General features: G+C 45.3%; 1 protein-coding gene across 1 annotated transcript; it reads left to right on the forward strand.

The window, feature by feature from the left end:
* The first annotated feature begins 18,678 nt into the window (after positions 1–18,678).
* Positions 18,679–22,728, forward strand: LOC133922247 (uncharacterized). Its single transcript, XM_062367487.1, has 11 exons — positions 18,679–19,040; positions 19,360–19,549; positions 19,661–19,743; positions 19,830–19,930; positions 20,813–20,908; positions 20,996–21,049; positions 21,356–21,504; positions 21,586–21,703; positions 21,842–21,929; positions 22,048–22,250; positions 22,355–22,728. Exons 1-10 carry the CDS (start codon positions 18,938–18,940, stop codon positions 22,248–22,250), a joined length of 1,185 nt encoding a protein of 394 aa, XP_062223471.1. The 5' UTR covers positions 18,679–18,937; the 3' UTR covers positions 22,355–22,728.
* The last annotated feature ends 87 nt before the right edge of the window (positions 22,729–22,815 follow it).

Raw genomic sequence — 22,815 nt, forward strand, 5'->3', positions numbered from 1 at the left:
CCCATTCTCCTCCTCTTTTTCTCTTCTTCCTCTTCCATGCCTAAAAATTACAAGAGCGGCTTGAGGGCTCTCAAGAGTTCCCAAGGGTAGAGGGGCTGAAGTCCCCCTGGATCCACCGCTGGCGAAAAGCACATGCCTTCGGCCACTCCATGGATGAGACAATTACTCAATGGCCAATGGTCCATCTGATCATTCCCAGTTTATGTGCATCACATGATAAATCTCTATCTGGAACGGGGTCCGTGATAGCGTCGACATTGGCCCGAGGAAGCTACCAGTGCATCCCAAAGGTCGATCGGCTGGTGGGATGTTTGGCATCCATTAGTCCCTTCTCCCTCCCTGTCGCTCCACAAGCAAACAAAGTTCACAATCACTGCAAGTAACAGAACAGAGTTGAGCAGAGCAGAAAACACTGACATCCTAGGACACACACAGAGCCCTCAGAGCTAACTCTACAACCACCTCCTCCCGGGAAGCCACCCATGCAGCGTGCCGAAAGCTCGCATCACCATCGCCCTCATCCTTTTCGCCCCATCAAGCAGTGTGTCCAACCGCAAAAGTGGCCAGAAACCAACTTCATCTGCATTATGATTGTCTGCATGTTCACATCCCGTCACTACGGCGCTACACGGAGGACGAGGAACTGGGGAAGAGTCTACGCCTGTGCCATCGCCCCAGTTGAAGAAGCACTGGTGGTCCACAGCGTCCCAGACCAGCTCCGTCCAGATGGAGCCGCTGCGGCGCAACGTCGCCGCATTGCCCAGGACCCAGAGGCAATGCATGCAGCCGAACAGAGGCAGCAGAACAGGCGTAATCGAGAAGGTGAATTCTGCTCTTCTTTTGTCTCGTCTTCCCGACCTGAAATCGTGGCGTCGTACCTTTCCCTTGTTTAAGGCGACGTTGGCGCGCCGGCGATCGGAGTGGAAGCCGACCGATCCTGCGACGTTGGACCTGATGATAGACAGGATGATGATGTCCTCTTCACTGCCCTGTAACCCATCGACAGAGTTGATGTGCAGAGCCAGAGGGCGCATCGCGATCACATCCCCGATCGCACGCTGAATCGCCTCCACCTGTGCAGCATACGGGAATATGATGCTGTCAGGGCGACTGTATCAGCTCCGGCAAAGAGTGAAGATCAGGAAGGGTTGGTCCTATGGGCCAGCGCAGAGTACCAGAAGCGGACGTCCTAACATACGGATGATTGGGCCTGAATGGCTCTGTAATAGCCGAGTGTGCCTAGCCCGTGAGTGAGGAGGGAGCGAGTGCTCTGGCGGATAAATGCTGGCGCTGAGTTGTAACAGATCAGAAAATGACTATCACCTGAACTGAGTTCTTCCTCCTCTCGGCTCCGACGATCTCGCCGTCAAGAGAACAATATATCCGGCTACCACCTATACTCTCGAATTCTTTTTCTCTCCTTATCCCATTGCTAACAATTCCGGTATCAGAGACACCGACCCTGGCAAATCCAAAACCCCACCCCCATTTCACCTGCTTCCAGAAGCAACACGGCGCCATGGATCCTCAAGTCAAGATTCTCAGCGACCGGATGTCCGCCCTGCTCACCGAGATGCAAAATCTCAACGATCGGTTCGACTCCGTCGCGAAGCACGTGGATGGCGTCGAATCAACACTGGAGGTCAAGGCCAAAGTGTTCGATGACCTCACCAGTGGCATCCAGGAGTGGAGGCCGCAGATCGACGCCTCCGTGGAGGGTCTGCGCTCGGAGATCGGTGTCCTGCGCAAGTACGTGGAGAGGACGATCCCTGACGCCACCCTTGTCACTCCAGGCATCTGGACGACTCCGGAGATGGCGGCCGCGTGCCCACCTGCCGGCGACACAGCCATCGGCCCAATTTGGCACCGCATCGACATCGTCACCGGGAGACTGGTTTTGGGTCGGTCACGACCTCGACCTCTCTCCCGGTCAAGGGTACGCATGATTTCCCTCTCCATAAGCCTGGCGGTGTTGATTTGCATTCGGGTTTTCGCATGGCGGGTCATTCGTCGCAGAGTCCACCGATCCCATCCCCTTATCATCATGGCAAGATTCCCAAAATTCACTTTCCTCAATTTGACGGTAGCCAGCCTAAATTGTGGAAATCTCGCTGTGAGGATTCTTTTGAGCTATACTCTGTAGAACCTACCATTTGGGTCAAGGTGGCTTCAATGCACTTTTCTGGTGCCGTTGCAAGGTGGTTGCAAGCACTGGAGCGTCGCATTAGGCATATTAGTTGGAATGACTTCTGCGACATGTTGCATGAGAGATTTGGTAGAGACCAACTTGATATTCTCATTAGACAACTCTTTCATATCAAGCAAGTTGGTTCTGTGTCCGAGTACATAGAGCAGTTTTCAGAATTGGTTGATCAATTGACTACTTATGAATCGATCACTGATTCGCGATATTATATCATGCACTTTATTGATGGACTTAAAGATGAAATCAAGTCAGTAGTCTTAGTTCAGCGTCCTCAAGATCTAGATACTGCTTGTGTGCTTGCTTCGTTGCAGGAGGAGCTGCTGGAATCCTCTCGCCAGAAGGAGTACAAGAAGCCTGATTATTACTCACCAAGACCAAGCTCCAAGGGAGCTTATCCCTTACCTTCGCCTCCCCCTTCCAATCAAGGAATGACCAAATCAGTGGCTCCAACTGAAGATAAAAGAGGTCTTGAGGCGGCACGATCTTCTTCAGTGGAAGAAAAGATGTCCACTCTGCGAGCTTATCGCAAGGCTAAAGGGCTTTGTCACAGATGTGGTGAAAAATGGAATAGGGGGCATCGATGTTCACCTACTGTGCAGTTACATGTCTTGCAGGAGCTTTGGGAACTCCTGTCAGATGAAGAGAATAGTGCCATGGAACAACAACATCAAATGCATGTTGAAGCTCAGCTCTCTATGACATTGTCTAAAGCTGTTGTGTCTGGTCAGGAGGCTCCTTGCACCTTGAGGCTTATTGGATCTATTCAGCAAATTTCATTATTGATTCTGGTAGATTCGGGTAGCTCACACTCATTCTTAAGTGCCAAGATAGCTTCTAATCTCCAAGGAGTTTCAGTTATGCCACAGTCTCTGAAGGTTAAGGTGGCCAATGGGGATATTTTGCAGTGTTCTAGAGAATTGTGTCAAGCTGACTGGTATGTGCATAAATATCATTTTAAGTCCACACTTAAGATTCTGCCACTACACACTTATGATTTGATCTTGGGAATGGATTGGTTGGAGTCTTACTCTCCCATGAAGGTGCATTGGTCTGATAAATGGATGTCCATCCCATATAAAGGTTCAACAGTGGTCTTGCAAGGAATTTTATCGGTGTTGCTTGCTGTGACCTTGATTGAGTTTCTGCATATTACTGAAGAAATGCCAAGCCAAGCTGATTCAGCAATGCCCCAATCCATTCAACAACTATTACAAGAATTTGCTTCTGTGTTTGCAACCCCAACTGAACTTCCACCTACAAGATCTTGTGACCACCACATACCTTTAATTCCAGTGCAAACCCAGTTAATATCAGACCATATAGATATGCTTCAGCCTTGAAAGATGAAATTGAAAGGCAAGTGGCTGAAATGCTTCAAACTGGTATCATTCAACCTAGCTCTAGTGCTTTTTCTTCTCCTGTCTTACTTGTCAAAAAGAAGGATGGTACTTGGGGCTTTTGTGTTGATTATAGACATTTAAATGCCTTGATAGTCAAGGAAAATTTTCCTTTACCAGTGATAGATGAGTTTATGGATGAGTTGGCAAAAGCTAGTTGGTTTTCTACATTAGATCTTCGAGCTGGTTATCATCAGATTAGACTAGTCCCCGGAGAGGAGTATAAAACTGCATTTCAAACTCATTTTGGACATTTTAAGTTTAGAGTCATGGCATTTGGTCTAACTGGAGCTACAAAGACCTTTCAAGGTGCTATGAACAAAACATTGCAGCCTTTGTTAAGAAAGTGTGTTTTAGTATTCTTTGATGACATACTAGTATATAGCAAAATCCTTAGAAGAACATGTCCAACATCTAAGGCAGGTCTTGCAGCTCTTGTTGAAAGATCAGTGGCAAGTCAAATATTCCAAGTGCTCTTTTGCTCAGAGAGAAATCTCTTATGTGGGGCATGTCATATCACAGCATGGTGTCACTACTGATCCTGCAAAAATCCAAGCCATCAAAGATTGGGTTACACCATGCAATGTCAAGCAGTTGAGAAGTTTCTTAGGATTAGCTGGTTATTATAGAAAATTTGTGAAGCATTTTCCTATAATAAGCAAACCACTAACTGAACTTCTCAAGAACATGCTATTTTTCAGTGGACTGCTTGTCATGATACAGCATTTGCAACACTGAAGCAAGCCTTAATAGATGCACCAGTACTAGCTCTACCAGATTTTACTCAACAATTCCAAGTAGAAACTGATGCCAGTGACAAGGGAGTGGGTGCTGTGCTGCTCCAAGGTGGTCATCCTCTTGCTTTCATTAGTAAGGCACTTGGACCTAAAACTACTGGTCTATCCACTTATGAGAAAGAATATTTAGCCATTTTGGTAGCTATTGAGCAGTGGAGATCTTATTTATAGTTAGCTGAATTTATCATATATAATGATCAAAAGAGTCTTACTCATTTGACTGACCAAAGATTACATACTCATTGGCAACATAAAGTTTTTACCAAATTGGTTGGTTTGCAGTACAGGATTGTATACAAGAAAGGTACAGAAAATAGAGTTGCTGATGCCCTTTCAAGGCACCCCAATCCTCCTGCACAGTTGTTGGCTATTTCAGGTAGCACTCCTCTTTGGTTGGAATCTGTAAGACATGAATATCAAGCTGACCCAAAAACTCAACAGATCATTTCAGCTCTAGCGCTGGATTCTCAAGATGTCCCTCATTTTATTTTCAAAGATGGTATTCTCAGATACAAGAACAGAATTTGGCTTGGTAATAATCCTTCTTTGCAGTTGCAAGTGCTGTCTGCAATTCATTCTTCAGCTGTTGTGGGGCACTCAGGATTTCCTGTAACATATAGGAGATTGAAACAACTTTTTGCTTGGCAAGGTATGAAATCTACCACTCAAACATTTGTGCAATCTTGCTTGACATGCCAGCAAGCTAAACCAGACAGGACCAAGTCTCCAGGGCTCTTAAATCCTTTACCTATTCCCCAAGGAGCTTGGCAAATGATATCTATGGACTTAATCAAAGGTTTACCTCTCTCAGGTACTGCTAATTGCATTATGGTGGTAATTGACAAGTTCTCTAAATATGGTCATTTTATTCCTTTATCACACCCTTTCACGGCTGTCAAGGTAGCTCAAGTGTTTGTGGACAATGTGTACAAATTGCATGGTTTGCCTCTTTCCATTGTTTCTGATAGGGACCCAATCTTTACAAGCAAGTTTTGGTAACAATTGTTCACTTTAACTGATGTCCAACTCCGAATGAGCTCTGCATACCACCCTCAGTCTGATGGCCAGACTGAGAGAGTTAACCAGTGTGTTGAAACCGTTCTGAGATGCTTTATACACTCTTGTCCCAAACAATGGATTAAGTGGTTACCTCTTTCAGAGTTTTGGTATAATACTAACTATCATTCTGCCTTGAAGCTGTCTCCTTTTGAGGTGTTGTATGGCCATCCACCAAGGTAGATGGGTCTGGATTCTCTATCTGCAGCACCAGTCTCAGATGTGCAGCAATGGCTCACTGACCGCAAGCTAATGCAATCAGTGATAAGTCAACATCTATCTCGTGCTCAAACTCGAATGAAATCACAGGCTGACAAGAACAGAACAGAGAGATCGTTTGACGTGGGAGATGAAGTTTCTCTGAAACTCGAACCATATGTTCAATCCTCTGTATCTCCTCGTTCTTGTCAGAAATTATCATTCAAGTTCTTCGGATCTTATCGTATTGTGGATCGGATTGGACAAGTAGCTTATAAACTTGAACTACTAGTCAACTCTTCTATCCATCCAGTGTTTCACGTATCTCAATTGAAGAAATCCATTGGTAACCGACATGTACTTTCTTCTTTGCCTCACTCTGATGTCCAGTTTCAGGTGCCGGAGGCTATCTTACAGAGGCGTGTGGTGCGTCGGGGTGACAAATCAATCTCTCAAGTTCTTGTCAAGTGGAACCGCATGCCTTCGGAGCTGACGACTTGGGAAGACACTGAAGCTCTCCAACAAGCTTTCCCGGATGCACCTGCTTGGGGGCAAGCAGGCTCTCAAGACCGGGGGATTGTCAGGGCGACTGTACCAGCTCCGGCAAAGAGTGAAAATCAGGAAGGGTTGGTTCCTATGGGCCAGCGCAAGAGTACCAGAAGCGGACGTCCTAACATACGGATGACTGGGCCTGAATGGCTCTATAATAGCCGAGTGGGCCTAGCCCGTGAGTGAGGCAGGAGCGAGTGCTCTGGCGGATAAACGCTGGCGCTGAGTTGTAACAGATCAGAAAATGACTATCACTTGAACTGAGTTCTTTCTCCTCTCGGCTCTGGCGATCTCGCCATCCGGAGAACAATATATCCGGCTACCACCTATACTCTCGAATTCTTCTTCTCTCCTTATCCCCTTGCTAATAGATGCCGACAGAAACTCCTTCTCCCTTGTCAGTACAGGCTGAGTATAGGGCAAAGAAATGGCATGAATTGTGGGTAGACCATGATCTTACATCACCAAGGTATGACGCAGTTATATGGGAAGTTTTTTTGTAGCGAAGACCTTGTTTGAGTCTAGACAGAAAGCTCAGCCATGTTCCACTTGCCCTGTCCAGGATCTTCTCTTCCTTCAATATTGATGAATGAGCATGGCCCAAATATTGCACCCTCAAGGTAACTACGCTCGTGCCCGCTCTTCGTGACATTCGGGCAAGTATTTTATTGCTGTAGAAACTTGTGTAAACGGGAAGGTGCTTATGGAAGGGTGCATCCTGTACTAAATGTTGAGAAGGTGCTTCTCATGTCCCAGCAAACTTAACCTCTCAAAGAGGCTCCTACCCAGTAATGCACTCCCTGCAACCTGCAACAAACAAGACGGCTAATGATTTGTCCGAAAGAAACTACCTGCTTGGGAGGAGAACAAATTGTACCTTGCTTTCGACAGTTGCTGGCACTTGGCACTCATCTTCAATGAGAACAGCGTGCTTCAGCCCATGGAGCTGCAATGGGATGAGGGACTCGCATTCCTTCAGCTGCGTGGCCTCGTCGATGAGAAGCAAATCCATTCTCTGACCATTGAGCTTCGCTGATCCGGACACGGTGCAGAAAACAAGGGACGTGCTTTCAAGGAGGAATTCCTTGATCCGTGCCTCTGATCATGTCAGTGGAAGCTTCAGGTCTCGGTTAAGAGCTCTCGTGATGAATAGAATATCCACCTTATTTTGCCGAAGATTTTGAAGAGTCCACCATGTTTAAGCTCATCTCGGCTCGCATCTCCTCCATCAGCAGGAGCCTGAACGTGTGCTTGGTCCACGCTGAGAACTGTTAGCTGAATATTAGGCATGATAGCTGCATGTTAGGAGAGTGGTGAGTGGATCTTGCTAGTGGAGTCATGGCTTAGATGTAGGGGCAATTTGGTTCGCACTTTGCATAATAAAAGGAAGAGAAAACCCCAAAAAAATTCTGTGAACTCATTGCGTCACAAATCCTCTCCCGAGTGTTCTCTGAACCTCTATTGTTCACCATCTGAAAAAAGCCTGAACTTCGTCAATCTTGCAGAATCAAGAGCAGAAAGAGTGAGCGAGAGTTGAGAGAGTGAGTTTCTTCCGACAATTGGCATCAGAGCCAGGTTTCACATCTGATGTAGAGACCCTGCGATGGCAGGCTCCTTTCAATCCTCGTCGCACTGACGCTCGTCATCGCTAGCGCGTCCCAGGTTCTGCGAAAACTGAGTATGAGGCAATGGAGGCCACGACCTAGTGGTACACAAGGTGGTGAGGGAGGTCAGCGGCTCTGCGGTGTACCCGACCCTAACCTGCACCAATTATGGTAATTGGTCCACGATGATGAAGGTGATGTTGCAGGCAAGAGGTCTCTGGGATGCTGTGGATCGTGGTAGCGTTGAGCTGTAGGAGGACAGGATGGCGCTCGAGGCCATCCCGTGAGCTGTGCCGCCGGACATGATCTCAGCCCTCGCCAATAAGCCCGGTACCAAGTAGGCGTGGGATTCCATCAAGACGATGCGGGTCGGCACTGATTGAGTCTGGAAGGCCAAGGCGCAATAGCTGCGGTGAGAGTTCGAGGACTTTGCATTCTGTGATGGTGAGACTATTGAACATTTCATGATGTGTTTATCAGGTCTCGTCAGCTCCCTCAAAGTTCTTGGTGTTGACATCGAGGAGGCGAGGGTGGTTCAAATGATGCTTCGCGCTATGCCACCACAATTGATCAGATTGCATTGTCAATTGAGACTTCTATCGATGTGGAAGCACTGTCATTGGAGGAGATTGCTGGACGATTAAAGGCAGTGGAGGAACGATGCGGCGAACATGGTGATGGCACACGTGCCAACACCGGAGGCAAGCTTCTTCTCACCAAAGAGGAATGGGTCACTCGGTACAATGAGCGGCTGTGAAGGGGAGATTCATCCTTGAACTCCAGAGGTGGTGGCAGAAACCGGTAGTGTGGGCGTGCTGATCGCAAGCACGGCGACAATAACGCACGGGGCAACAACGATGGCCGCGGTAACAGTGGCGGCCGCGATGGCAAAGATCGCTCACATCGCGATGACAAGTGTAGGAACTATGGCAAACTCGTCCATTGGGATAGAGAATGCTAGTGGCCAAAGTGCAGGGACGAGGCGCTGTTGGCTCAGAATGATGACAATGAGCTTGAGCTTCTCATGGCGCATTTCTGTGTTGTGTTCACGTGAACTGCAGCGAGGCACAAGGAGGTACCAACGACAACACCTACAACATATCGACCATGACCATGCGAGTGGCGGCACTGACATTAGTGTCTAAGCAGATGCTGCATGGGATGGACAGAGCCGACCAGGATCATACCTGGTATGTGGACACAAGCACCACGAACCATATGACAGGGCGTAGAGCCTTCTTCACCGAGCTCGACACCAGTGTGGAGGGCGCCGCCAAGTTTGGAGATGGCTCGCTCGTCGACATCAAGGGCTGCAAGACGATCATGCTTGCCGGACATGAGGGAGAACATAAGGCACTCATCAGTGTCTACTTCATCCCCGATCTATGCACCAACATCCTCAGTGTAGGCCTACTCGACAAGCACGACGCAAAAGTGGAGATAGAAGATGGGGTCCTGCAGATATGGGACCTCCATCGCTGTCCATTAGCTGAGGTAAAGTGAAGCTTGAATCATTATACGTTCTGAATCTCCAGAACGCTCTGTTGGTGTGCTTGATGGCGTAGCACAACGACGTAGCTTTGTGGTGGCATGCAAGATACAGCCACCTCAACTTCGATGGGCTGCACAAGTTGGCGTGCCATAGCATTGTCCATGGGCTACCCATCCTCAAGCACCCTGACCTGTTGTGTGACATGTGATTGGCTAGAAAGTATAGGAGAAATTCATTCCCTCAGAAGGCACGCTTCCGCGCAAAGGATCAACCGGACCTGATCCATGGTGACATATGTGGTCCAATCTCGTCGGCAACCAATGGTGGTTGACGTTACTTTCTACTATTGGTTGATGACTTCAGCTGCTATATGTGGCTGGAACTGCTAACTCAGAAAGATAAAGTACCGACGGTGATGAAGTGCGTACATGCGGCGGTCGAGAACAAAACAAGAAGGAAGCTATGTGTGCTGCGCACTGATCAAGGGGGTGAGTTACCTTTGGTCAGTTTGAGCAGTACTGTGAGAACTTTGGCATTGCACGACACTACTCCTTGCGTTATACACCGCAACATAATGGCATGATGGAGAGGCAAAACCACATGGTAGTCGGAACGGCGAGATGCCTCCTGAAGATGATGGCTATACTGTCAGAGTTTTGGGGGAGGTCATCGCCACGACGGTCTTCCTTCTCAACCAATCCCCATCACGGAGCCTTGACGGCCTAACCCTACCACATCCCAATTTCATAAACCTATCATTAAGCATAATCATGCATCATGTTTAATTGTTAAGCATTGAGGAGTGCTTGTTATTTCTAATGGGTGTTTAAACAAATTTCTTTGAGTTAGGAAAATACCTAACGTTAGAATTTTCTTCAGTTTAATCTCCGCTTATGTGTTGTAGATGAATCCAATTAATAAGGTTTCATCTCATTTTGTAATCATGTCACAAAAATTCCTAGAATTTTTGGAGCTTAAATCTTTTTGTTTGGACTAATAGGGGAGAGAAGGAATAGAAATTCTGCTGAAATACTTATCTCTCTTGCAAATGGGACCCACTGGCCAGCCCCACACCTCACCCCTCCCTCTCTCTTAGCTGCAGCCCCACCCCCTCCTCTCTCCCACCTCACTCTCTCTCTCTCTCTCTCTCTCTCTCTCTCTCTCTCAGCTGGACAGAGCAAAGGCAGCGGCCCCTATCTTCTCCCTCAAGCACTCTCTCCATTCTTTCCCTAAATCCCCACCTCAAGAGCAAGAATCAAGGTATGCCATTGAGTTCCTCACCTCTCTAGCTCTCTATCCATCTAATTCTTGTTCCCATGCATGAAGGTTTGGAGGTTTTCCAATTCAAATTTGTCACCCTTGTTGTGCTGCAACTTTCAACAAGTTTGCTCTCCCTTCTCCAAGAGTTTTCCTTCGGTTTTCCCCCAAATCGACGTCCTCAAACCTTGGCAAAGGACTTTGGGTAAGTACCTTAGGGTTTCCTTGATAGCATCACAAGTTTTAGCTCGGATTTGGTTGAATTTGTGGACATAAATGGAAGATTAGCAAAGCAATGTCGTGTTCTTGAGGCATTAAAGATGAAAAGAAGGTTTTGATGAGATAGCTTGTAAATCAAGGGTGTAGAGTGAGTGTATTAGGTTTTAACCAATGTATTAGTGCCATTGCATGTTTATGTGGTTTATATTTTAACATGCAAGTCAATTCGATCAACAAATCATCGCAAACAATTATTCTGTAGAACTCTGGAGATCCGAAGAATTATGCGGAGACTCTAGAAAAATCCGAAGAGTCCGGAGAATTATGCGGAGACTATGGACTCCTGTTACTTTCTGACGATGTTTAGACTACAAACTTTCGTTGTTTGTATGTATGTTTTGTACTTTTAGCTTGATGTTAGGATACATCCACTACTGATATGCCATGCAACACATTTCATTGCATCTCTTTCATGCTCATCATTGCACGCGTTCTTCTTTAGTGAATGAAGGACCAAAGGGTGATATGGGCGTGATCGAGGGCGATCCAGAGGTTGTTTCCATTGCTTGTGAAGCTAATCAATAAGGCAAACATCTAAGCATTTTCATCCTATTACTTTGGAACATATATTGTTTCAATTGATAAGTTATGCCTTATGTATGTTTGCATGTTAATGAGTCTTATGTCGGGTTTTGGGTTAGATCCTATTTGTTACATTACCCTCCTTGACATTGTCTATCGTTTGATCTTTTGTAATCTGGGTTGTTCATGTCAAGTAATGTTGTAACTTAAAATGAATGTGTTATACTTGGCAAGCCTTAGGTCGCTGGTAGAAGTCGAGCGGTGGTTCGGCTATCGTTCGCGAGCTTAGAACTTACTATATTTCACAAAGATAATAATGATGGAGGATGATGGGAAGTGTGAGATCATGAGGATGAGGGGAGGTTCGGGCGGGCAATAGGGATGGCTCGAGAAGGGAATTTTGGAGGCTATAGGCCCGCTTAAACCGATTAAGCATCGTCTATTATTGCAATTGGCTCTAGCACTTGTTCGTACTTACCACGTATCTGTATATAGGACGGATGAGCCGAATACCTTATGTAGCTATGACCTTTTGGTGTGCTAGTCTTGGGTGTTGTAGGTATAATAGGCTTGGAAGGGGTATCTAGTTTGCTCCAGGAGTAGTTCTAGATAACACCCGCATGTTGAGGCGTATGTCCAAACAATTGGGGCTTATTTGGGAAAGGTTGACATGAGTACCCCTTGTGTGGAACTGTGTGGTCACACAAAACCGTATGGTCCTCAAGTCGTGTGGGTAAAGAGGTACTCTATTGCAGGGCATATACAACAATTCAAATTGCCGCGCTCTCAGTTATAAACACGGTTTTGTCCATTTGCAGCAGTCGTAGAGTTTCCGTTTGTGATCTTGATGGTATGATGGGAGATAGATAGCGATGTTGATGGTGGGCGGTATGGTTCGTATTACAGTTACAATTATATTGATGATCTTAGGATAAAAGGTTGCTCATGGTTAGATGTAGGTGCATACACTTGAGTCAAAATTGCATTTGCTTAAGAACTTACTTAATCTTGAGGCCAAGTTCTTGCTAATTATCCAAATTGCATTTTTCTTGGAGTCATGCTATTTATAAGTGCCCACTATCGATTAAGTCTTGTGAGTATCTTCGTACTCACATGCATTGTTTGCTTTTCAAGTGAGGAAGAATTAGTTTTTGGCTACTTTATGCTCGTCAATGTTGACAACGAGCAGGAGTAGTGCCTACTACTCGGGTGTGGATATTTTGGGGTGGCGCCTTAGGGTAAACGGCGCTACCCACCTTTTGTAGTTATGCACTTTTTGTTGTGTAGATACTCTATCAGTGTTTGGATCATGTATTTTATCGTAAAGTTTAATTTGCTTAAAGACTTATAACTTATTTTTAATTACTTGCTCTTTATTAAATCTTGTGATGATGTGCTTGTTGCAAAGGCGTGTGTTCCAATCCTGAAAGAAAAACACATGCCGGGACTACTGAAGTGATATTCCGGTTAGTCATGAGAGTTGTCACTACACAAATGATTGACTTAATGACTAATTGAAATATTATCTGCACAGTTCCCCACAGACCCCATACGAAGCGTTGCACGGGCGAAAGCCAGCAGTGCACTTCTTCAAAGTTTTCGGCTGTGTCGTGCACGTGAAGAACACCAAACCAAAACAGGCCAAGCTCGAGGGTCGGAGTACACCAATGGCCTTCATTGGGTACTCGACAGATGTCAAGGCATACTATGTCTTTGATCCCGCAACAAATCGCATTCATGTCACATGCGATGTGGTGTTCGATGAGAGTCATGGCTGGGATTGGACTGTGGTGTCCACGGAGAAGATTTAGTTCACCGCTGGTGATTTTGTCATCCAGTACAAGGTGGATCCTGAGCAGGATGCGGGGACTACCACTCAAGCTATCCCTGGGGTTGCTTCTGCTCCGAATGACCCCAGCACGTTGGATCACAGGGCCCAGAGTATAGCACCCACAACGACTGGTGTGGAGTTTGTGTCTTCGACAACCGAAGCATTGGCCACACTTGGTGCCGATGATGACGAAGAGATGCTACCATGATTCCACTTGGTGGACAACATGCTGGGCACCTCACACCCTATGGACGAGCTACATCTGTCTCTAACTAAGGAACCCTCTTCATTCATTGAAGCCTGGAAGCATTTGCATTGGAGAAAAGCAATGGAGGAGGAAATGGAGTCCATTAGAAGCAATCAAACCTAGGAACTGGTGGATCTTCCTCAAGGACACATACCGATTGGTCTGAAATTGGTGTTTAAGATAAAGCTTGATGACAGTGGCAATGTGGTGAAGCACAAAGCTCGCCTCGTCACAAAGGGTTATGTGCAGCAACAAGGTATTGATTTCGACAAAGTTCTCTCCAGTTGCTCAAATGGAAACAGTGCGGCTGCTGTTGGCAATGGTTGCATAGGAGCGATGGTCAGTATATCATATGGATGTTAAATCAGCTTTTCTGAATGGAGAATTGGAAGAAGTGTATGTGGTTCAACCTCGCGGCTTCATCGACAACAAGCATCCACATAGTGTTTTGCATCTTTGTGAAGCTCTGTATGGACTTCTCCAAGCTCCCAAAACCTAGAATGCCAAGCTTGACATAAGCCTTACTTCTCTTGGGTTCACACGGAGTGTGTCAGAACATGGAGTCTACACTCGTGGAGTCAGAGGTAATTGCTTATAGATGGTATCTATGTGGATGATTTAGTGATTACAAGATCAGATCCTTCATGAATGAACAAGTTCAAGGGTGAAATGAAGAAACTATTCAAGATGAGGGATCTTGGATCACTGAGCTTACCTTGGTGTTGAAGTGCAGCAAGGCGAAGACGGGATCATACTGAATTAAAGTGCCTGTGCAAGGAGATTGCTTGAGAAGGTCGGGCTGGGTGATTGCAACCCCTGTGCAGTTCCCCAGTTCCCCTGGAACCCCACCTGAAATTGACTCGAGCAAGTGACTGAGCCAAGGTGGATGCCACACTGTACCAAAGCATTGTGGGGAGCCTCAGGTATCTTGTCCACACAAGACCAAATATTGTTCGCAGTTGAATATGCAAGTAGGTTCATGGAAGATCCCAGAGAAGATCATTTGATTACAGTCAAACATATACTTAGATATGTAGCATGGACATTGAACTATGGTTGTCACTTTGTCAGACAGGAGGGAGAAAGCCCAAGTCTGAATGGGTATTGCGACAATGATCTTGCAGGGGGACATTGACGATCGGAAGAGCACCACTGGTGTAATCTATTTCTTTGGAAAGAGTCCAGTTGAGTGGCAATCTCATAAACAGAAAGTAGTAGTGTTGTCCTCATGTGAAGCTGAGTACATCGCATCTACTACGGCTGCCTGTCAGGGAATTTTGTTCAGTTGCCTTATCGGAGAACTGAAGAATGAAGAGCAAGTATCAGTTCTGCTGAAGATGGACAACAAATTGGCATTGGCCCTTGGCAGGAATCCAGTATTTCATGACAGGAGCAAGTGTTGTATTTTCTTGAAAATTTTAATGGGCTCATTCTGTCGGGCCTTCCTCTTCTATTTGGGCCGAGCTTCTTGGCTGGCCGGCTATAGGAGGTGCCTAGGTTTTCTTGTGCTCGGTGCATCCCTGGGAAAGCGGGGCGCTCTGGAGAGGAGCTGGCGGCTGCTGTGCTCTGGCGGCGGCCGGCGCAACTGCCTCCGTTTCCTTCGGGAACGGGGGCTGGAAGGCGCCGGTGCGCAGCTGCTATTTGGGGACACCGGCCTCCTCTGCTGCGGAAGAGTTTTTCTTCCCCTCTTACTTCTGTTCTTCCTCACTGGTTTCTTCGGTGGTTCTGGGAATCATCGGCTAGTCCACCTGTGCAGGGCTTGGGCTGTGATTTGATTCAGGAAGGAATCCGTGAGGGAGTCCTGGTTTTGGAGCTTTTGGTGCTGCGATTGTCTAGGCTCGCCCGCACGCGCCGTCAGCGGTGTGGTGAGGATTTGTACCTCCGTCTTCCACATCGGCGTCAACGACGGCGAATTGGATTTCTGGGGCAGCGGCTTCATCGCCGTGCTTATCCTCTGTGACTGATTCACTTGCTTCACTCTCTCTGTGAGTTTCCCTCTCTGATCTGAACTGTAGAATGCTCTTATACCATGCTCTGTGATGATCCAATTTGATGAGATTAAATTAGAATGTTGAGTACAATAGATGCATTCTTGATGCTCTGTTTAGTTTAGGCAGTGACCTGGTTTTGAACTTGTTCGGCAAGATCACTATCAGTTTTTGGATCTAGCATTATTCTTTTGCTGTCACTGTCTGGAGCACTATACTTGGGCAGGAACATCATGCTGTGATCTATTTGTGCTATGAGAATTGAAGACCTGATTTATACCGCAGCATGCCATGGGGATGTTTCTGTCTCTGAGATGTTTCAGTCATCTTTGGATTGTGCTGTTGATAGACATTTTGGTTCATCTGCTGTGTATTCATCTGTTTATACAGGTGCTGTTCCTTTGCCCAAGTATATGCCATGTTCAGAGCACACTAGATCAAGAATGCTATCTAGGTGTGATCTCATATTCTAATTTAATTAATGATATGTTAATTAGATCAGTTATGGTACAAATTCTTGAAGGTTTGAGGCCAACTGATATTAGTGATCTGAGAGCCATTGCAATAATACATCCAGTCCAGTTCAGTTTCAGATGCAATTTTATTAGGTTCTGTTATTTCAGTATTACAGAACTTTTTGCTAGATTTTTGTATTTGCTCAGAAGTTCCTTCTGCTCATTGTATTTGTTATCTGGGATATATATATATATATATATATATGCTCATTATATCGCAAATTATACAACAGCAAGCACATTAACATTTGTTTTCATTTTATCTGCGATTGCATCGACCAGGGGAAGATAGCAACTGACTTTGTCAGAACTGAAGATCAGCTAGCTGATATCCTGACCAAGGCACTAGGACGAGTGCAATTTCAGGACCTCCGTGGAAGGATAGACGTTGAAGAGATCAATTGCAGCAAGGATTAAGGGGAGAATTGATGAACTAATCTTGTGCGTAGTGATCTTATCATTTGTTTTGTACCTAAATTAGTTTGTGAGTTGAGCATGAATTAGACCGTGAGTCTGTTAGGAAGTTCAGATGTGTGCTTGGTCCACGCTAAGAACTGTTAGATGAATATTAGGTACGATAGCTGCATGTTAGGAGAGTGGTGAGTGAATCTCGCTAGTGGAGTCGTGGCTTAGATGTAGGAGCAATTTGGCTAGCACTTTGCATAATAGAAAGAAGAGAAAACCCCAGAAAACGCCGCGGACTCATTGCGGCACAAATCCTCTCCCGAGTGTTGTCTGAACTTCTACTGTTCGCCATCTGAAAAAAGCCTGAACAACGTCAGTCTTGCAGAATCGGGAGCAGAAAGAGTGAGCAAGAGCTGAGAGAGTGAGTTTCTTCCGACAGATGTCTTGGAGGGACCAGGAGAAGATGAGGCTGACGAGCTCGTCGTCTGGGTCGGCCGCCTTGCTCTCACTCCTCTCCCTTCGTTTCCCTTCCACATCCTGCCTTCGCCGGCCACCGCGAGGTTCTACCCCATGCTTCATGTCTACACGCTCGGGCTCTTCAGTCTGGAATCTGAAAATGGAGCATGGCGTAACTCTGAACCACTGAACACGCTTGGCACGGAGCTCGCTGGAGTAAATATATGGCATCGGCCGGACTGGCTGTCTAGGATACGGCGCCGCCCGGCGAATCCACCTCGTCACCTCAGCACTTAGGTTTGGAAGGCCAATAAAATGAGTACTTTTATAATCTCAAGGTAAATTTCGTTTATAAGGGAATCTCCGTAGCCTCGTCATAAAATTCAGGTCCAATAAATATGGGCACCAAGCCCCTCCTAACACTCTCCTTATAAAAGTAAGTTTTACTTTGGACAATGATCTCTAGTTACTCTACCTACAAAAGTTCTTCGAATAATGACCAGTAATTCTATTTTTTTTAACCGACCGAGCCAGTAATTATATTGTTTGGTCTCGAAAACCACAACAAAGGTTATGCATAACCTTCAATAGTTAATTATGCATAAATTTACAACGTAAATTATTTACTAGCCACGGGAAATAGTGAAGTGCTAAGCTTTTTTGAACAAGATTTTAGTCAAGATAATTTCGATTAGCGAACGTAGTGCATATTCATATCTACCAAAAAAAAAAGGACGTAGCAGTATGTTTCCCGTGTGTTTTGACTAATGGCCGTGATTCGAGTCCCACTAATGAACATTTTGAGGTGGGTCTCTTTTGTGTACTTATCTTTATTGAGATGTATGTACTAATTAATTTAACCAAAAGACGAAGCTATTGAAAAAATAGACAATTAACTTATACTTCTAACATTCCCCTCATATGAAGACACTCTCAAGCCTCAGACGTGGAAGTAGAAGTCGACTATAATTTTTTATTTAATTGCACCCACGAGTACTCGAACTTGAGACATCTGACCATGATACCAATTGAGCTAGATGTATTAACCAATTTATCAAAAAAAACTAAGCTAATGAGAAAAAATAGATAATTTACAGGATAATTGCTCAGTTGTCACCCTTACAAAATAACAATTGCTACTGAAGATAACATACGAGCCACCCTGAGTCTATGTATGTGGGGTAAGGTGGCAAATGAGATGCTATCCGAAGGTCACCAGTGGAAAAAAACGAATGCCCCATAATTTACTTAAACTTCAACAATCTTGTCATAGATTCGACCTAGTTATTTGGTTTGGGGAAATACTAGGTGCAAACGGACTATCTAGTACAAAGGTACAAACAGCAAACTCCCACCCCCAAATTCTGATCTAAAAGGTAATGTTCATCCTATCATCCCACTTAGACACAAATGTCTACTTTATTAGATGAGGCAATCCTGCCCACCTAGACGTAATCTGCTAGATAGTTGTCATCCATTGTTTGCACATTTACACCATGATAATCTATTTGCACCTAATATATCTCCATTCAATTTGGGGTCTCCTGAACCCCTCGAAATGAGAAGAAAAATGGGGGATCGTGTAGTCACGTAGTAAGAGTGTATATTAGTCCACAAAGAGTATGCATTTTCTTTTCTGATGTGTCAGCAAAGAGTAGGTTAGCCGCTTCCAAATTTGAATGGGCGTGCCAAGACTTGAACCAGTCTCAGCACCGGCCCCACTGCTCATATATAGTCCCTAAGGCCGGTCCCACAGCACCTCACCCGTTATAAAGGGTCAAACCATTGTTTGACATCAAAATCCCCTTATTTTAAGTCGCAAAAAAAAAACCCTTCTTTTATTCGAACTCGAATACCGCGTCGTCTTCGTGTTCCCCTGTCAATCGACTGGTATAAATCCAGCTCGTGCCTCCGTTCCTCCGTCTCCGTGTCCGCCTCGCTCCAGCATTCAGTTATCCGATTGGTCGAGGCGGCCGGGCGAGTCGCTACAAATAAAGCCTCGTCTTGTTCTCCTCCGATTCCGAGTTCTGGTTGATGATGATATCGGCGGAGTGATCGAGGAAGGCACCAGCGAGAGGAGAGGAAGGTAGTCCCGGCTACTGCTGCTGTTCTTGTTGTTTTCTGGAGCGAGGAGGAGGATGCCGTACTGCGTGGTGACAGCGGCCGCCGCCGGCGACGAGGAAGTGCGGATCTTCTACCAGCGCTACGGCCACGGCGCCACCAAGGTCCTCCTCATCATCGGTACGCCGCCACTTGCTCATTCTTGTCTTCTCTTTTTACCCCCTTCCTTCGTTTGTACAATGTTTCGAGCAAAATCATTTTCACAATCTTTCGAGCAAACAAATTTGAGATTCGTATTGTAGCATTCCGAATTTTTATTCCTGCTTTCCCCCCTGATTCTCTCAACCTGAACAAGGAAAAAAAGTTTGAGATTTGATTTTTCTCCCCCCCCCCCCCCTGCACGGCGGCGGCGATTCAATTGATCAATTCTGGCGTTGTGAGTCGCCGGTCAAAAAGGATGGAACTGCTTTCCTAACCAGGAGGAATGTGTGGAACGCAGGATTCGCGGGCACGTACGAGTCGTGGGCCCCGCAGGTGAAGGGCCTGACGGGCGCCGTGGACCCCGTCGACGAGGAGTCTCCGGCCGACGACTCCGGCAGCGACGGCGCGTCGGAGGGCGTTGAGGTGTGCTGCTTCGATAACCGCGGCATGGGCCGCAGCTCTGTGCCGGCACAAAAGTCGCAGTACACGTGCGAACATAACCTTTCCATCTTTTATCCTTCTCCACTCGTTCTGTTTGCTTGGTTCCCTTTCCCAAGCCCAATATTCCTAACGACATTGTTCTGTTCAATCCTTTGCAGGACAGTGATCATGGCGAGAGACGCGCTAGCGCTCATGGATCACCTGGGATGGCGAAAGGCGCATGTCTTCGGGCACTCCATGGGTGAGACAGTCTGTCTTCAATGGTCATTGGTCTTGCTGATGATTCTGAGCTTATGAGCATCGCCTGACAAACTGTATCTGAAACAGGATCCATGATAGCGTCAAAATTGGCCGCGATTGCACCGGACCGGATCGCATCGCTGGCGTTGCTCAGCACCACCGGAGGAGGCTACCAGTGCATCCCAAAGGTAGGCGTGGTCGCCCAGTCATACAGATACCGCAAATCGTATCACCTTTTAGCCTTTTTCTGTACCGGTTCAGAAAAGCTCCATTTGTCTGAGACTTCAGTCACAATCAGATGGACGTGTATTTCAACAGTTTTTGTTGCATGTCAACCGTTGCTTTTTGATTCTCCAGCTTCTGGATGGCCAATTATTGGGTCGAAAAAATCGGCCGAAACATGATAAATTAAAAAATTAATCAAACTCTGCAAGCAGACGTCGACTGGAACAAAGAGGAAGAGTCAAAATTGGCTAGAATCAACAATTGGTACTAACTTTGCCATGTGGAAGGGAAACAAGGGAGAAATTTCTTGTTGACAGCTTTAATTTCAGTGGTACAATGCGGACTTCTCTGCTAGACAAACAACAAATTTGATTTACCTTTTTATTTCGAGCTATTGATATTTGGTGGGAGAATAGGATATTTTCGAACATGAGAGTGACATCTTTAGCTACACTAAATTTGAGAAAACTATGTTGATAGAAAATGGATAAAGCTCGTTGCCTTCTTGTACATACATATCTACAAGTTATAATGATTTGTTGGGTTCTTTAAGCTGGGTTAGAATTCAGAACACTACATACATGAACATAATCTTGCCTTCGTTAGGCATTTTTCCTCGAAGTTTAGATCGTAATTGAGGTCTGACATTGTGTATTTTAGAACTTATAAAAACAGTTAACGTTCTTTGTAACAAGTTTGCATTGAACTCTTCAATATCATTTAGACATTGTCAAAGGTAATGTTTGGTGAACAACTACTTTCTTTGTCTCACCCCTTTTTATTTATAGATAGAACAAATAATAAAGCAACCTGCTCCTAATGTCAAATGATATTTTCCTTTCCAGGTTGATTGGCACACGATATCTCTCGCATGCCGTTTCCTAAGAGCAAGAACTCCTGAGCAGAGAGCTATTGTCGATCTTGAAGTCCATTATACGAGGGTTGGTGATCACTGATTTTTTTTCTTTGAAAGTATGGCCTGCTTATATGCAAAAGAAAACTAATTTACAAATCATATCACGCTGTAGGAATACCTTGAGGAAGCTATTGGATCAAGTACCAGACGGCAAATGCTTTACCAGGTAAGAAGTTATGAACCCTTGTAGCCTTGTAGGACAAGGTAGCATGCATTCATAGTTGTGGTTGTCACAGTGAAGGGAGTGAACTCGAACCCATATTTGTTGACATAATTAATTTCTGTCGTAAATAATGAGCATGGGATTCTTGATCTGTAGTATGAGACTAGATTCAGTTGTAACGAAAATGAGACAGCTGAAGTAGTAGCCTGAAAAAGAATGCCTAGAAGCTAGAGATGCAAAACAACCCAAAGATCTTGAACATGCCATTTGTCGTATACGCATATCTGACTGAGTATGACTTCTTCTCAGGACTATGTGAAAGGTTTGTCATCAGGTGGCATGCAATCCAAACAAGGATTTGAGGGGCAAATGAATGCTTGCTGGACACATAAGCTCTCACCGAAAGAATTAGACAGGATTCGATCAGCAGGTTTCCTTGTTTTAATTATTCATGGCAGGTAACTGAATGATCAGCTAATCCATTATTTTCCATTGATTCACACGATGTACTGATCTCCTATATGGTGACATTTCATTAGGGATGATGTTGTTGCTCAGTTGTATCATGCAAGGAGGCTTTCAGAGAAGCTCCAGCCTGCTGCCAAGCTGGTTGAGCTCCATGGAGGCCACCTAGTGAGCCATGAAAGACCGACTGAGGTAAACATAGCATTTGTCAGAGTTCCCTATTTGTTGATTTTCTCACTATACTTCTCCAGATTATCCTGAAAAATATTGTGATTTATGTAGCTACAGAGCTAGTGTAGCTTAAGTTTTAACTGACAAGGTCCCTTGCAGGTTAATATGTCCCTCATGGAGATGATAAAGGCATCAAAATCAAACACAGAGCTAGGGGAGTGGTCAAACCTTCCTAAGAAGTCCGATGGTATGTACTAGTAAATCTCATCTTGAATGGAGCCTATAAGAATACCAAGACTTCAAATATGAAATCTTTTTCCTTAGCTAGATAACTGAAGTAATTTCTGATCTCTTGTGAAAACCAGGTCCACTTTTGACTGGATCAGCTTGTTCTCTTGTGAAACGAGATGATAACAGCGTGAATTACCTCGTGTTTACATATAATCTACTCGGAAAGCTGCACCTTATCTTGCTCTTCTTCTTTGGAGCATTCTATATTATTCTTGAGCATGCAAGGAGAGTCCTAAGAATTTTAAAGCCTGTGAGGGTCTCAGATTTCACCTTATAGGTAAATGTGTGACGCCCTCTATTCTGATTGATCTCCTTGTTGTCTTTATTTAAGTTCTAAAGTTGCTATTGGTAGACGAGCTGACTAGGAAACCTTTTCTGCAGATCAATTAGTTGGTGAACGATTACAATCCCATTCATTCATTCCTCGGGAAGTGTGCATTGAAAGAGATAGAGTCATATGATACTTTCGGCAAGATTGTTATTGCGAAGGTTAGAGACTTCAGACTGTCCTCCAAGGAATTGTTTTCTATCTTGTCCCCTGGTTTTGTCAGTGTGGGAGACAAGTCATTTTCTGCAATCCAGTGAGGATGTGTATTGTAGTGCCATACAAATGAAGTGCACTTGTCTCGTCAGATGCTCTGTGTTTCCTGCTTGCACAAAAAGATGAAAGCAGAAAGGGCACACCTGATTATTCAAAGGCGGTAAAAGAGTTATTCACTTGCAATGGTTGGTAAATACAATATTATTTGGGCTTCTATGAACTCCGGTGACAGCAATGCTTCCTCGGTTGCATATATTCTACACATCTGAACTCTGAACTGGTAAACAATATCAGTAGCGGA

The sequence above is a fragment of the Phragmites australis genome, chromosome 6 (genome assembly GCF_958298935.1).
Source record: "Phragmites australis chromosome 6, lpPhrAust1.1, whole genome shotgun sequence".
Lineage (NCBI taxonomy): Eukaryota > Viridiplantae > Streptophyta > Magnoliopsida > Poales > Poaceae > Phragmites > Phragmites australis.

Bases quoted from the DNA above. Each gene is read 5' to 3' on its own strand.
- LOC133922247 (XM_062367487.1), top strand. From the start codon at position 18,938: ATGCCGTACTGCGTGGTGACAGCGGCCGCCGCCGGCGACGAGGAAGTG. The intron at 19,550-19,660 runs GTGCGAACATAA...AATCCTTTGCAG, and splicing joins GCACAAAAGTCGCAGTACAC to GACAGTGATCATGGCGAGAG. The intron at 21,505-21,585 runs GTAACTGAATGA...ACATTTCATTAG, and splicing joins GTTTTAATTATTCATGGCAG to GGATGATGTTGTTGCTCAGT.